General features: G+C 43.0%; 2 protein-coding genes across 2 annotated transcripts in view; one reads left to right on the top strand and one right to left on the bottom strand.

Moving 5' to 3' along the window:
* si:ch211-63p21.1 (uncharacterized) overlaps positions 1-16,907 on the bottom strand; it is a 28,233-nt gene extending 11,326 nt beyond the window's left edge. Inside the window, exon 1 of the mRNA XM_063187302.1 lies at positions 16,642-16,907. The gene's annotated coding sequence lies outside the window, so the exon portion shown is untranslated. The remainder of the gene's footprint in view (positions 1-16,641) is intronic.
* si:ch211-63p21.2 (FH1/FH2 domain-containing protein 1) lies at positions 1,190-14,047 on the top strand. Its single transcript, XM_063186527.1, has 12 exons — positions 1,190-1,429; positions 1,828-2,455; positions 2,852-2,992; positions 3,332-3,472; positions 4,974-5,156; positions 5,549-5,668; positions 6,242-6,403; positions 8,303-8,475; positions 8,960-9,073; positions 9,931-10,180; positions 12,093-12,204; positions 12,354-14,047. The coding sequence occupies exons 2-12, from the start codon at positions 2,072-2,074 to the stop codon at positions 12,380-12,382; spliced, it is 1,809 nt and encodes a 602-aa protein (XP_063042597.1). The 5' UTR covers positions 1,190-1,429; positions 1,828-2,071; the 3' UTR covers positions 12,383-14,047.
* Positions 16,908-17,084: the final 177 nt, after the last annotated feature.

Genomic DNA, 17,084 nt, shown 5'->3' with positions numbered 1-17,084 from the left:
GGTTGTTTCATGTAAACGTATCTTCATCATCATACACAAAGGTGGAATGACAAGAGCATCTTCACACGCATTCACATGTCATTTACCGTACGTACAGTATGGAATCAAATGTTAGAATTTGTTTGTGTGATTTCTGTGACCCAAGCATGATGTCCCATGTCCTCACCGTCATACACCAAGGGGGAATTACAATGACATCTTCAGTACACAAGAATGTACATTTCTTAATGTAAGCCAATGTTCACAATTTGTTTGAGAATTGCTTCTGTGAACACTGATTTACACTGGCCTATTATATGACCCAAGCATGATGTTCCCAATGCTTATCATCATACATTGGACGTCATACAAGTACCACTTGCAACAGCATGTTAGCAAACATGCACATTAACATGGAAGCAAATGTTTGCAATTTGTTTTTGTCATGTACATGACCCACCTATTATATGACTATATTATATGTTCCATACAGTAATCAGTGGATACTATTAATGGCAATGTCATCTATACAAGCATATGCACATGTTGACCTTGTCAGTGGCTCGAACCAACCCTGCTATCAAATCCAATAGCAGTAATTGAGCAAAAAATAGGAAAAAAAACATCTAATGTTTTTTTTTCATTTTTGACTCAGTAGAGAGGAGGACATATGTTGTTCAGTGAGAAACTAGGCTAGCTTAATAGTCCAAAATAATCATTTCTGTGATGTACTGTAAAATTCAACTGCTCAAAGCCCTTGAATGTTTCTTTCAGCATTCCCTCATCAAAGAGGAGGGGAGAGAGGAGAGATGCTGCTATCAGTCAGTGAGAAAAGAGGGTTAGGGGTGTACAGTAATTTGCTGTTGAAGGATTGAGGGGAAGGGAAGGATGGGGAGGTGAAGGAGGGGGGAGATCAGTAGGCTAAGATAGCGCCACTCTGTGTATACAAGTAGCCGTGTAAACAGAAGATGGAGGCCACGATTAGGAAATTAAGGAAAAGGGTGCAACTCAAATAAACACTGGCAACACACACACACACACACACACACACACACACACACACACACACACACACACACACACACACACACACACACACACACACACACACACACACACACTGTCCAGACAGATGTTCGAATGACAGAAGCTGTAGGGCGGCATGTAGTGATGCAAGATTCATTTGCACAAATCTTTAAGCTCCCATACACACATGCAATTGGAGCAGGCAGCAAGGACGGACCATGCTCAGCAGAGAAGAGGACTCAAAACTTGATGCTAGGAAGGGATAAGCATATCAAGAGGACAAATACGACTGTGAAATAGTTACACTGGAAGCATACAACATGCTACTTTTCTGGATTCAATTTGTTGTTTTTAGATGACTTTTGCTTTTTGCTTTTTTATTCATTTTCTTGATGAGTCATCATTATTGGAAGTTGACAACCAGGTGAGTTATCCTTTTGTCCAAGGGCCCAATTTAGAAAAGCTCGCATGTGCAAACACAAAGCTAGGCCTATGTTACTTCTCATGCAGACATGTACTACTACTGCTACTACTACAACTACTACTGACTTAATGTGGAAATAGTGCATGTACATGTGCAGTTTTGTGAAATTGGATGTATAACCAGAATGTGTGTGAAAACCTGTTTATGCATGTTTGAATGTTTTGGTGCATAATGTATCTTTTCCGATTTTCACATCGGGAAAGATTCTGTAGGCAACCTTAGAAGTCTTAGAACAGAAGGCCCCAGGTCACTCGTGCTATAAAACTGTAAAAAGGACACAGACATTTTCTACTGTGTATGTAAACATATGTTCTAATATCATTACATTGCCTATACAGGTCACAAAACCGATGAATCTCTGAGATGGAGATTTCTTGCAGCATGATGGACTATGATGGCTGATATGGGATTATTCATGGAATATTTTATGGAATAACAGAACTGGTTGCAGAAGGTACAATGGACTGATCATTTCTATTCATGACTATATACACTGGGCATCATCTATTTTTCCAGACTCTTTAAACTTAAACAAGTAACATTCGATCTCTATAAAATATACAGTTTTGTGCAACAAAAAGAATGAAACATTCGGATTATCTGGGAGCTGACCAATCCTGGGCATGCTTCACCCGCCACTTGGCCACCCCTCGACTTCGCCTTAACACGCTTGACTTCTCCGACCTGTGGGACGACGAGGACATTGGACTGGACGCCCACAACGAGGACAGTGACAACGCCTTCGCATCAACGTCATCGTGGTCGGACGGCAGTTTGCCTCCGACGCCCCCCGTACCTCCACCTCTGCCACCCTGCGCTCCTCCTCTCCCACCTGGCTTTGCCTCCCCGTCCCACGGGCCGACAGGTGGAAGTGGTGATGGTGGTAATGGTAGTGCTGGTGGAGGTGGTAGTCGTACCCTGAAGCTCCATTGGAGGGAGCTGCAGAGCCTTCCTCCGGTGCCCAGGGTAAGTCAAGTCAAATCAAGTCAAGTCAAATTTTAGGATAGTTTGTGATGGCACATCCTGTGGCAGGCTGCACAGCACTGCACATGCACACTTAATAATTAGGAATTTCTAACCATAATGCAGCATTGCAATGCTGCAGAGTGCATGCATTATAATGAATGGGCCCTTTGTTTTTGTAAGTCCCAGTGTTTTGACCTTTTCTGTCAATATGTTGTCAGTTTCTTCATAAGCACGTGCAGGCCATACAAGGAAATTGAAAATACATTTCTCTCTATCAAGTGAAGTCACCTTAGTTGAAAGGAAAATGTGGCGTTGTGTGGAGGTTTTTTCAAATTCCGAACACGATTGACACCTCTGCTGTGCTGTGACTGCATCCCCTGTGTTCCTCTGTGCCAGGTGTGCCGGTTTGGGCAGCAGAGCATCTGGGCGGGGCTGGAACCTGTCAGGCTGGACACCAACCGGCTGGAGTTCCTGTTTGAGAGTAAGAGTCGCGGGGCTACCAACGGAGCACTCCGCAGCTTAATGATGGGACGACAGGTGAGCAATATAGTACAGTGTGTGTGGAGGGGCAATCCAGAGCCTGATGATGAGAGAAATGAGAGAGGGAGGTGTGTGTGTGTGTGTGTGTGTGTGTGTGTGTGTGTGTGTGTGTGTGTGTGTGTGTGTGTGTGTGTGTGTGTGTGTGTGTGTGTGAGTGAGAGAGAGAGAGAGAGAGAGACAGACGTACTGACGGACAGACAGACAGATGGACAGACAGAGACAGAGAGATAGAGAAAATGAGGGATTCAGGCCTCAAGTATTTTCTCTTTCCTTCTTTGATTTCTCATTTCTCTCGTAATTCTCTTAATTCCTCACATCTGTCCTCCTCCTCTTCAGAAGCAGCCGTGTGTGTCGGTGCTGGGGGTGAAGAGGAGCAACATCATCACCATAGCTCTGAGCAGCCTGCCCCCTCCTCACCTGCTGCCCCCAGCCATATATAGCATGGACTGCTGCGTATTGGACCGGGAGGATGTGCAGGTAAGTTAGCTCCAGTCTCAGACACTTACTATGCATCACCCTCCAACACCCTGTCAAACAAACAACTATCACCAAAAGTGTTCGCTCACCTATCCAAATCATTAGAAACAGGTGTCCTAATCACTTGGACTGGCCAACGGTGGCTAAAATAAAGCACCTTCGCATGCAGACTGCTCTTACAAACATGTGTGAAAGGCTTGGCCACTCTCAGGAGCTCCAGTGTCCTGGAACTGTCATAGAACCTGTGGACACCTGTGCAACAAATCCAGTCATGTAATTTCCTGGCTCCTAAGTACTCCACATTCAACTGTCAGCTTTATCATAAGAACGTTTGGGAACAACAGCCACTCAGCCACAAAGTGGTAAGCCCCATAAACCGACGAAGAGAGGTGAGCGAATGCTGAGGTGCATAGCAGAAACACGTGGTCGACTTTCTTCACAATTGCAACAGAGCTCCAAACTTTATGTGACCTTTAGATGAGCCCAAGTGCAGTACACACAGAGAGCTTCACGGAATGGGTTTCCATGGCCGAAATTTGGTGAAGGAGGAAATATGCTGTGGGGTTGTTTTTCAGGAGTTAGGCTTTGGGCCCTCAGTTCCAATGAAAGGATCTTTGATTTTTTCAGGATATCAAAACATTCTGGACAATTCCATGCTCCCAACGTTGTGGGAACCGTTTGGAGTGAGCTCCTTCCTCTTCCAATATGTCTGCACACCAGTGCACAAAGCAAGGTCCATAAAGACATGGAGTGCGTTTTAATATGCGACCTTGCCTCCTCCACTTGCGCTTGTCTCCTCGTCCCGCCTCCTGGCCCCTCCTCTGTGGAGAAAACGATAAAGTTTCCCAGCTGTCAGCCTAGCCACAACAACTTTTGAGGGACTGTTTTTCATTCACCATCCCAATTACAAATGAGAAAAAGACTCTACAATTGAGCTTTTGCAAGATATTGAAATATAATGCTGTTGTCAGTGATGTCATCATGACGAGAAGCAAGTGGAGGAGGCAAGGTCGCATATTGCAACGCACTCATGGGTGACAGAGTTTGGTATGGATGACAGTCCTAACCTGAAGCTGATAAAACACCTTCAAAATCAATTAGAGCAGAGACTGAGAGCAAGGCCTTCTCAACCAATCAGTGTGTGACCTCACCAATGCGCTTTTGGAAGAAAATTCCTATATTTAAAAAAATCCTCCAAAAATATCAGTTACCAGAGCCCTAAATAAAGCAAAATGTTCTGTTCTAAATAACGTATGTTCTTGTATTTTACATAATCTAGACAGATTGGAACATGTATTAGCAAAATATGGATGTTCCATTTATGTTTAATACACTTCAAATATTTTGGGGTCAAATTGATAATATTATAACATGTAAAGATGACATGCATCCTACCTCCACCTAGGCCTTGATCCAACTTTGCCCACGTTAATGGGGGCAAAAGTCACTGTCCATATTTTCATGCAAAACTATTTATTGCTAAATCCATTTACATCCATAGAAACTCCAGGCTCTGGTTCCAACTGACGAGGAGTTGAAGCTGATCAAGGAGGCCAAGGCCCAGAGCCCTCGCTGTCCTCTGGCCCCAGCTGAGCATTGCTTGCAGACTCTGGGGGGCATCTCGCACTTGAGCCCCAGGCTTCAACTTTGGGCCTTCGCTCTGGACTATGACACACTGGAGCGGGTAAGTACACCAGGGCGTTCAGAAAGGGAAAGATAACTCATGTACCTCAAACAAAGATGGAGCTAAATATGCTCATTACGTGATATTTTCTATTTTCATTTGATGAAATGCATAAAAAAGACTGTGTCGCATAATATGGTCATTGCACATTTTAATCTCTTTTTATTTGAAATACTTCAAAGACTATGCAGCAACTCATGGTTGCTAAACAACTTCTGTTTGCTTGTTTGTATTCCTTTCATCACAAACATGGCTTTAACATTAAAAAACTATGCTTGACAGCGATAGCAAAAGCAGTTCTCTTTCATTTCTGGAGTATTTCTGGAGTAGTTGTGTTTGTGTTTGTTTTTGTTTGTGCTGTGTTGATTGCTTCACTGAAGTCTTGCTCGTAGGAAATCGCAGAGCCTCTCTTTCATCTCAAGCTCGCCATGGAACAGCTGGCAGCCAATGAGACGTTCCGATGTATCCTGGCAACAGTGCTGGCAATAGGCAACTTTTTAAATGGCTGCAAGGTGAATTATTTTTTGCTGTTGCATGTATTCAAGTATGTAAATGTGTGTGTGTGTGTGTGTGTGTGTGTGTGTGTGTGTGTGTGTGTGTGTGTGTGTGTGTGTGTGTGTGTGTGTATGTGCGAGCGCGCACCGGATCCATCTGTCTGTCTATTTACTCACTCTCTCTCTCTCTCTCTCTCTCTCTCTCTCTCTCTCTCTCTCTCTGAACCCATTTCTGGGCCCTCTCGCTCCCTGGGTCCAGGACAACTGACCCCTTTGTTCCCCCCGTTGGCTTCCCTGTGCACACACTCACACACACACCAAACACATTGGCACTCACACTAACACTGACCTCTGCTTCAGGCGTTTGGCTTCGAATTGAGCAACCTGGCCAAGCTGTCATAAAAATCATGACAAAAAAAAATAATACATACAAACACACACACACGCGCGCGCGCACACACACACACACACACACACACACACACACACACACACACACACACACACACACACACACACACACACACACACACACACACACACACACACATTTCCTCCTAACACTCCCACTCTGTCTGTGAACTTTTGCAGGCGCGAGGCTTCGAGCTGAGCTACCTGGCCAAGCTGTCTCAGGTGAGGGACACCCATGGCCGGCAGCCATTACTGCATCACGTGTGCCTGCTGCTGCTGCAGGTCTACCCACAATGCACTGACCTCTATTCTGACATCACCGCCGTCTCCCGCGCCAGCAAGGTACAGTAAGATCAGAGATTCTTTAAGTATATAGAGATATGCCAACATAATAGGTTTCTATGGGCACCTAACGTGACCAGGTTCCGGTCTGCCTAAAGGGGCGTGTCATAATGCTCCTAGCATTGAATAGAACAGTCCTTAGGTCTGCCTAGGTCTACCTAAAGGGGGATCCCCCCCCCCTCCCCCTTGCAATAGAACCCGGAAACAATGGGCCAATGGAACCTCTCTCTCTCTACTCTCTCTGGTAAGATCCTCCAGTCACCGAATCTACAGTAGCCACATAAACACAGGGGGCATAAATGTTAATGATTTTTCTAAAAATGTAAATAAACTATTCCTCCATTAGAATGGCCACAATCTCGAGACGGGCTGAACAAAAAAAAAAATACTGACAAGTCAAGGAAAGCTTCAGCAATGCAACTGCATGTGGAAAGAGGAAGGTATCATCCTAATAGTGACATTTTAGCATATTTAACATACTCCAAATATCAATGCAAAAGTTGTTTCTATGTTGTAATGTGTCTGCTGATGCCGCATAACTCTAGGGATGATATTTGGAGTATGTTTAGAACTCGCCTTAAAGGTGAGCAATAGAGCGATCATACAGTTGGACAGAAGGCCTACCTGTACAACAAGCATATATTGTAGGTTCACTGGTAATAAAGGAAGATATGAAAGTGGTGAGGACAATTATATATATTTGAAGTGATTTAAAAATAAAACTCTGTTAACTGTTTGATTAAAGTTAATTTGTAACATATTTCAAATGCATTGAAAAACTGTTAACTCCAGGAAGTGTTGCAAGACATTATGTAAGGGTTAACGTTCGGCGAGAAGGTCGCTACCGTGGAATAGCAGCACGACAGAGAGAATCTTTAGACCCCGACGCGGAGCGGAGGGGTCTTGTTCTCTCTGAAGTGCTGCTATTCCACAAAGCGACCGACTCGCCGAAAGTTAACCCGCTTATTATATGGATATACTTAAATGATTCACACATGGCGGGGACATTTCTTTAGGCCTATTTAATGTTAAGATTGTTGCTGCGCAAAACAAAACAGTGCCGTTGTGGAACACCGCTAGGCAACAGGTAGCCAGGACAACAGGTGTTGTCTATCACAGCAGCTGATTAGAGTCTTGTTGAAAAGTCGCTTTAGCAGTGAAAAGTCTTGTTGCCATTGACAGCGGTCTGTTATAGACCAACCCGTCCGTTATCGAAAAATAACAGACGTGCGAACGTTGGGGAGCCCCGTTGAAATGAATGGAGCATTCGACCGATGACGTCACAACCATATAATAATAGATATTATTTTCACTTTGACAATGAAAGATCACTAATGTAGTAATTGTAGCTACTGAAAGCACTTCACATTGGTACCATACTGTTCCCATGCCCAATCTGATAAAGAGGCATTGACATGGCCATGTGTTCTCGATCTGCTGCCTATGGGGAAATGTGTAGACTACTATTAGGCCTTTATCTGACCTTCATCTGACCTCTAAAATAGATGTCAAAGACCCGCAATCACCAACGTAATTTCTTGCAGGCTCCATGTAAAGATGGTTTCACATGATTTTGTATCTAACTGCTTATCTCTGTGACAAATGTCACAGAGATCTGACTTTATACAGTAAGTCAGGATATGTTTTACAACATGTTGATTTTCCCAGATTTCTCCCAAAGTGCATATAGTTCAGCTTTAAACACTCAAGAATGTGTCCAGAATTGAAAATGTTAATATATAGTAACTCCTGAGTTACAACAGAGTCATACTTGTATACACGTATATACGTCTATAAACTCGTAAAAGAACAAGAAAATAACGGAGAAAAAAAAGTAAAGAGTGGCAATTCAAATCATTCAACATTGGTCTTTTTGTGTTCCTGTTTGTGTGTTTTCAGTGTGATTACACCCAGGTGCAGGCCAACCTGAGCCAGCTGGAGGCCCATTGCAAAGCATCATGGGAGCAGCTGAAGCTGCTGGAGAAGGATGGTGACAAGAAGGCCAAGGGAAGGGCCAGTAATGGCGGCACTGGTGGCAATGGGGGCAATGGAGGCCGTGCTGGTAACACTGGGTCAGTACTGTGCGTACAGTTTTCACTGTTTTCTAAATTTGCAACTGTTTACACACAAAAAAGGGGCATATTCTAAAGCCTTACACTTATATTTTACAGTTACCTCAGAAGGTAGCGAGACCTAACACTAATTCTCAGCCTTGACACGTTTTGCAAATCAAACGCACAATTATTATATGGATTAGAAATGGATTATAAATCAGCTCTGTCAATACATACCTTGCAGCATCCTTTGGAAAGGAGAAAACAGATAGGTGCTTCTTCTTGCAACCGTCTACTGCACACAATTTATTGTTTTCATCTTCATCACAAGTATTTTCTCACAACTGATCACAAATGAGTTGAAAACTGTTTCTTGTTGGTTTTGCATTCTGTGGCATATGCTAATTTTGGAGAAAAAAAAGAACACAGAAAGTGTGAAAAAAATGTGTGGAGGCCAATTACTGTAAAAAATAATAAAAAAAATACTTCCTGGGTGGTACAGGTGTAATGGGTCTGGAAAGGAGGGCTCTCTGAGACACAAACTCCCTGAGTTTCTGAAGGAGTGTGAGGAACGACTGAAGGTGCTCCGGGCCGTCCACAGGCGCGTCATCAACAGGTGGGGGATTAGTGTGTGTGTGTGTGTGTGTGTGTGTGTGTGTGTGTGTGTGTGTGTGTGTGTGTGTGTGTGTGTGTGTGTCTGTGTGTCTGTGTGTCTGTGCGTGTGCGCGGAAATTTGACAGATAGACAACTTTCCTTGACAGCTTATCAACAGTCAGCTGGAGTCTTACTCAGTCTCGTCCAAACTGTGTTCTCAGCTCTAATGTTTGCTTGGTTTACCTTGTGGATCTTATCCCTTCTTCCGTTTTAAGCACAGCAGTTTTACATTCATTATACAACTTATACTTTTTTCCCCTGAGCTTTGAACTCCAAGGTGGGCCAGGGGCCCTGTACATTTTCTCCTGGACCCTGCCGTGACCCCTGTGCTGAACAGCCAATGAGTTTCTAACCGCGACACGATAGACATTTTTGATTAGATTAGATTGCCTTTATTGTCCCCAAGGGGAAATTTGTTTCCACCACCATCAAATAAGTTTACAGCCAAACATGAAGACAAAAACATATACACAATAGAGTACACAAGGACAACATCAGAATATCAGGTGCAATATACATTCATACACAAATGCTGTCAATAAAACACATAGGCCTACTCTCAACATACACACACACACACACACATCTACTCATACATACACACTAGCATTTGCATGTTATATATTCATAGCAAAAATTGATATCTTTTGCCAATTCATGTGTCCCCCTGGAGAAACACTGGTCCCACCTGGCCTTCCCCTGATACTTTCTCAGGCCTTACTCATACAACTTGTCCTTTTCCCGATGAGATTTGAACTCTGCCAATGCCAGGTTGTCTTACAAACACATTCATCCTGACCTGAAGTCTTCCCGTTGCAGGTTTCATGCGTTCCTGTTGTTTTTGGGTTACTCCCGCTCGGTGGTGAGAGAGACCAGTGCGGAGACCTTCTGCAAGACCGTGAGCGACTTTGCCTTGGAATACCGGACGACACGCCAAGGCATCCTGCAGCAGAGAGAAAGGGAAAAAGAAAAAGAGAAAGAACATGACATGGGCATAGAAGGAGAAAAGAAAGGAGGCAGTCGTACCCCTCAGTCCAAACCAAAGCAGCGGACGCAAACGCAACCTCAGGTAATCTGGCAGCAGGGGCGCCGCTAGGGGGGGAAAGGTGGTACTGATTCTAACGGCCCGGCCCAACACAGCACGGCCCTCGGCCCGCGGATGGGATAATAAAATATTAATAATATGTTCTTGCTTTTTTTTAAAGAAATGTATAATTACAAAGAAATAGTAATTGGAAATAAGCTTATTAAACACACAACTGTCGATTCCCCATATCGTCAGTTCTTTATTATATTGTCATTTACCCTTCCCCCTGAGCTCTTGTGAAATGGTGCGGTCCAATCTGGCGCGCGAGGCGTTGAATCGGACAGCATCCGAAAAATGCTGGCAGCAGGTGTACAGAGCGACTGAGGTCTCAGGCGTGGGCTTACCCATAGAATGTTAGTAATATACAATCTATGTGTTAATCACATGATGGTGAGCTGGTGGTGACAGTGAAGGCAGGTTGGCAAAAACTTAAGGAAAGACGGGAGAATCTAATCTTTCATAGGGCCCAAAATTCCTGGCAGCGCCCCTGTCTGGCAGATGTGTCCTACTGTATAGTGATGTGTCGGTCGCGAACGAGCCGATTCTAAGAGCCGGGTCTTTGAAGTGAACGACGGGAACCGGCTCCATAATGGGAGCCATTCTGGGAGACGATTAAAAAAAAAAAAAAAAATTAACTTATTGTCTCTTCCCCTCCTTCTTGCTGCACATATGCTCTGCAATTTCCACAGGGCCGACGATTTGTTTTCCCTTGTAGGTGTGTTTGTTTGTATAAAAACAGTACATAATTGGCAAAAATGTATAATGGGCATCGGCAAGGGTTAAAGACAGTAGTTAAGAAGTATAAACACGACAGGAGTGGACCAGAAACTTAGAGAAATATGTACGTATGGGGGGCCGATTGGGAGCCGAAAGAGCCGACTCTCCTAGGAGAGCCTAAAGAACTGCATCTCAGAAAATAGCCGAAAATCCCATTACTAGTGTCCTAATGCAGGGATTCTCAAACATTTCAGCTGGGGACCCCTACAGCAGAAGTTTTGCCAAAGACCCCCTAAAAATCGCACCCCAAATTATAATTTCCAAAATTGTTTTAGTCATTTCAATGCAAAAGACGATCATAGTATGTAGGGACTTTTTTCTTGGATGTGGGCCTACTCTGTTGCGATTTTATTAGGGATGCGGCACCCGATACTGCTCATTATACTCGTACTCGTACTCGTCAAGCACTTGCCGATACCAGGAACGATACTGCTATTACACAAAACAATGCAAAATCTTGTCATGTTCTGTGGACTTGAAAGCAGTATGGAAAAAAGTGGCACCTCTACATTTAGTAACATTTAAATCTACATGGAAATAGATAATAGAAATATCACAGGTGGAAGAAAACAAGGCCATGCATTTATTTTCATTGTATTTTGGTGGTAAAAGGTATCGGTATCGGTACTCGGTATCAGCAAGTACACACATTAATGTACTCGTACTTGTATCGGTTTTCAAAAAAGCGGTATCGGTGCATCCCTAGATTTTATGTATTGCACTACTCTTAAAAGCACAAAACAGGTGAAGCGTTAAACCTGTCATCCAGCCTTAGTGTGTAGTATGTGGCAGTGTGAGTGGTAATGTTCTGTGTTTTTGCTTTCTGTTTGTTGCTGTCTGTTTTGCCTGTCTGTGTCTCATATCTGGTGCCAACATGCCCCATGGAGACAATAAAGTTCTATAGGCTAACTACTGAAAGTGACTGAGTGTCATGAAAAGCGCTATATAAACTTATGTATGTATTGTTAATGTTATTACCACTCTACCACTACTACTAACTGCCCCACGCAAGTTCAGAGCTGGCTCTTCTGTAGGGTGGTGAATAGATGACAAGTATTCTACATTAACAATGACTTTTGTTTCGTTTTCTCCGATGTTGTGCACCAATTTATTGCAGGAGTACCTTGAGCAGTTTAAACTGGAGGAGCTATTGAGAACCCCAGAGTCCTCCATTAAAAGACTGGACTTCATGATGCCGAGGCAACGCAGCAGGACGCCAGACAGAAGAAGTATGTGACACATAATAATAATAATAACAATAGTAATAATAATAATAATAGCAGAATTGTGTATTGCTATGTGCTGTGAATTTTGTCTTTTATTCAGTAATGAATTCAATTACTTACACAAATATTTTTTTGACAATCTTGTTCCACAGATTTACTTACACGGAAGCTGAAATGGTGATGGTGGCTAGTACGAGCTTCTCAGCAACTGTGTGTTGTCAAAGTGTTGCCAACCAAAGACAAAGGAGAATAGACCTAAGACTAGGCCTAGTGTGTTTCTTTGTTGAAAAGGAAAAATAATGAATGTGTTTCTGTTTGATGTTAGTTTTATCATTTTAGCAGCTAATTAATGAAACACTAGTGAGTTTAAAACTGAGAGGTGCTATAAAATAAATAACAGTGGAACCGTTTCATGTATTATTTTTTCCACAAGTACGTCAGATCAGATGCCTGTGGTGGTTTTGATGTAGCCTACTGTCATTACCCGAGCCAGATTTCTGTAGCCCATGTGTGGGGAACCTATGTCGAGGGCCGTTTGCGGCCCTTAAGGGTGTTTTATCCGGCCCCCGATATAATTTGAATGTTATGCAGCTTCACATGAAATATATGTTGTACAGGAATCTTAGAAAATAAATTTGCAATACAATTACGTTATAGCCTAGGCTATTCAGGGGACCTAAAGAAGGTGGGGACTGTTTCAGAGGTGGCTGCCTTCAATATAGTCCTAAAGTGCAGGGGGAAATCCTGGTTTGTGTCCAATAGGCCACGGTCATTGGAGGCATAGACATAGGCTATGTCTCAAATCACGCACTTGTGTACTTCGGGCAGTTTTTCAGTGCCTAGGGCGCTCACGCTGAAAATTTCTGTTGAGCCAGTGCACTGAAAGTGCCAGGATGATTAACAATGACGGAAAAATGCAGTGCTTGAATGATGGACACTGCACACACTAAACAGCGGCCATGCTGACAATGACAGGGAGGAAATGTGGCATTCAGTTCAGTAGAAGAGTTTGGTCAACAGTCTCCTAATTCTGTAAGTAATGTTGATGGGACACCAACCTTTCCATACCAACCAAAGTATTGTATGTGTGATTGTTGTCCTTTGGGGTGAAGTAAATGGAAATACAAGCACCAGACGCTGTGCATTGTAAACAATAACCTAGTCATATTTTGGCGAGCTAATGTCATGCTCAGCCGTCAATTCCAGCGAGGGCACAGTGCATAGTGCTCAAATTTGAGACTATGCCACAGATTCTGTAAGAGACGGGCTGTGACTATGCCTAGTTAGCCTAGTCTATGTCTATATGTGGGTCATTTCAGAATTGTGGGTACATTTCAGGTTTTGACAAAAGTAAAATAAAATGTTTTATTTCTGTGAAACTTTTTATCAATTCTCAAAGAAAATACTTTAAATTGTACACTTCCAGTATCTGCCAAGCTTAAACATGTATGATTTTTATTATTTTATCTAAAAATCAGAGAACTATGGGTGCATTCTGTCAACTCTGTTACGGGCAAATTAGGGTAAATATCAACTAAATGCAATAGCCTACATGTTAAAATAATGTGTTCCCTGACAGAGTATTTGTCCATATATCCATTTATTTAACTTTGAGTTTTCTATGATACATATTCTTTTCTCAGGAGTTAAAACATTGAGACGTTTCACTGAAAAGTTGCCAAGAGTGTTTACATTTTCTCCATAAATAGCTTTAAAATCAGTTTAATGCTTTGCAATTATATGTAATGGGTTAGTTAGTTATGGTACTGCTGCTGGTGTATGTATTAACAAGAAAACATATTTATTTATCTGTGTTTAAGTAAAAACAAACAACTTTTGTAACAGAGTTGACGGGACAAACATAACAGAGGTTGACACTAGGCTCGGTCGCAACCACGCAGGAAAAGATTTGATCAAAACGTGATTTGCTTGGTCTTAAAAAGGAGGGGATAACTGCGTCGCAACCAAGCTGGACACATCAGGACGACGAGATTTCAACAGCGGCAAAGAAGGTGGATCTATAGGTCTGTGGGTGGATCTACCTTTTTTGACAGCGGGTGTACCAGGGCGCCCTCTCGTGGAATTAAATAATCATGGCGCTAATTCCATGAAGCGCTTACCATCGTCCGGCACATGCTTGTGAAATCCGAGACTCTCTCTGCTTCTCGGAGAGAAATCGGGTGGTCTTGAGGTAGAGATACAGGTTACCACTCGGTGAATCATGGTACAAGTCTTAGTTAAATTTGTGATGATTTGGCTTCACTTCCATGTAATAATTCAGTTAATTAGTACTCACTTTAGGCTATTCATTTTGTGTTTTGGGACCAAAGTCGTCATTCAGATAGGACCGTTTTAAAATTACTTAACAGCGCCAACCCATCCTGCGAGGATTGAACCCAGGTGTTCAATATGTAGCTTTACCATGGCGCGCCAACCACAAAGGCCACTCTGTTTCGTGCACTTTCATACATAAAAAACATAAGTCTCTCGCAACGGGTCTGTTTCCACATTAACCATCAGCAACTAAAGACTTCCTGTGTTTCGATGCGGATTCGAACCGGAGACATCACGAATGGAAGTCAGGCGCGCAACCATTACTCTAACCGTCGAGCAGGCTGCCTGTGGAATAGTACTGCTTTTGTAACCTACGGCATACACTCCTGACGTGGCGAAGATGGAGCATCTGACCAGTGGCGGAACGATTACATACAGGGCCCCAGGGCAAAACACTTATAGGGCCCTCCATACGGCCTGCCCTGGTCACAATAGGGCCCCCACTACCAACACAGGAGGGCCCTGGGCCCAGGGGCAAATGCCCTGCTTGCCCTCCCTATATCTCCGCCCCTGCATCTGACGACAGGGTGGTTTGTTTCTCTTTTTTACTGTTGTAAGTGGGTTGTGCGATACCACTCTGAGTACGCTGCATTTGAGCATGAAATGCATTTCAGCATGTAGAAATTGAAGCACGTTCAACTACACACACATGAATCACATGAGCTATGAACACCAATCACGGCAGATTCCTCACATCATGGAGGAGGTCTTTATGCCCAGCAGTAGGTTTTTGTTACTGCGTGGCAGCTTGACAAAACTTTTGTTCCCGCGATGGTTCAACGCCATGTGTCACGACTGCCAAGCAGCGGTCACTCCCTTCAACTGCGTCGTGAACGGCAATTCTAACCAGGATGCTTCACGCGGACACAGTGAGCATGCTCGCTGCCTAGCAAATTTTCAACCTCGTCAAAAATACGGCATCATGAACGCCCTTACTGTCAAGCTCTGATATTGTGTTGCCAGATTTGTCTGACCATTTCCAGCCCAAACAGTGCTCAAAAACCTAAATTCTAAATTCTTCCCAATTTCAACAAAGTGTATTAATTTCTGAGGCAATACAAACATTTTTGTTAACCATTTTTACCCGCAGATGGCCATGCCAAGCAGCCCAATTGGGCGGGTAACCGCCCAATCTGGCAACACTGGCAAATTGTAACAGAGTTGATTTTTTTCACTATTTTGTGATTTTACTCCATGTGCTATCTGTAACTAGATACCACACATCATAACTAAAGCCACACTTTAATGAAGTTTCATAGTATACTTGATTTTAGAAAATTAAAAGAGAGATTTACTACAGAATCATAGTAACAGAGTTGACTCACAATAAATATACTCTGGGTGTGTTCTCAACATTTAGCACAAATTAATAGTTCCCCTCCAAGGAAGTGAAGAAAAGGTGACACCATTAGGTGCAGGTCACATGGTTTTATATAAATGCTATAGGTTTTTTTTAATGTTGTTTTATGCCAGACGTAACAGAGTTGACAAACCCCTGGGACATTTTTTTTTTAAATATCAAGATCAGCTGTGTTAGAGAAAAAACATTCTCTGCAACAGATTATATAAATATTTATAGATTTATCATAAAAAATCTGCAAATTTTACTGAATTATGTTATGTTTATTCAAGTTGAACATGTGAATCTCTATAGTGGGACAGGCGATTTTGGGGGGTGTTGGAATCATTGAATGAATATTTAACAAATAAATTGTGCATAAAATGTACACCAAACATTGTGATCAGTGAACACACAGTCTATTTAGTGATAATATTGAAAGTAGATTCTGAAAAGATTATTATAATCAACATTTTTTTTGCGTGGGACACCAAATAGAGCTCTTCAGCGTTGACGTCAACTTGTATGCGGCGTTTGGACTACCGGTTCCATGGCGATTTTTTACATTGCAAAACGCCATAGAGATTCAGGTTTGGCAAAAATATAAGTTGCACGGCAACAACGAACATTAGCGTGTCCCCGCATCCCTTTCTCATTAGTGGAACGGATCGTATCATCATGTTGGTGTATTCACATGTTAAATCATGACGATTATAATTCAATATTGCTAACCCCTTTCTGATCATTAAAACTTCCGAACTACATACTTTCCTTTGGTTGCCATGGGTACAACCTTCCGCACGTACATGCCGTTAGATACTGGCGCCGTTTCTGTAGTCGCCAAAAGCTTCCGGGTTTAGCATATGGACGCAACATCGTATTTATGTCGAAGTTTGACACAAAATGATCAACCATGTCATACCTACAGCCTATTTTTAACACCCTCGACAGTTTGCGGGGGTTCGCTAAGCGCGTGCTTGCACTCGGAGCTTATTTGAAATTTACCCCTATTCATTCCCAATGGAGGCCGGAAGCCGATAGGAACCAGGACGTCCTTACCCAGGTAGCAAAGTTTATCTGGCCCATTGTTGGTCCGATCCTTTTTTCGTGAGTGATAACAGTCGGCCCGATTTTGGCTTTGTCCGCGGCCCAATAATGGTCCTATTACCGTATGCCGACAATGTCGGCTCAGTGTTGGCTCAGTTACTGC

The sequence above is a fragment of the Engraulis encrasicolus genome, chromosome 21 (assembly GCF_034702125.1).
Source record: "Engraulis encrasicolus isolate BLACKSEA-1 chromosome 21, IST_EnEncr_1.0, whole genome shotgun sequence".
Taxonomy (NCBI): domain Eukaryota; kingdom Metazoa; phylum Chordata; class Actinopteri; order Clupeiformes; family Engraulidae; genus Engraulis; species Engraulis encrasicolus.
This window is presented reverse-complemented; position numbering and strand designations above follow the sequence as displayed.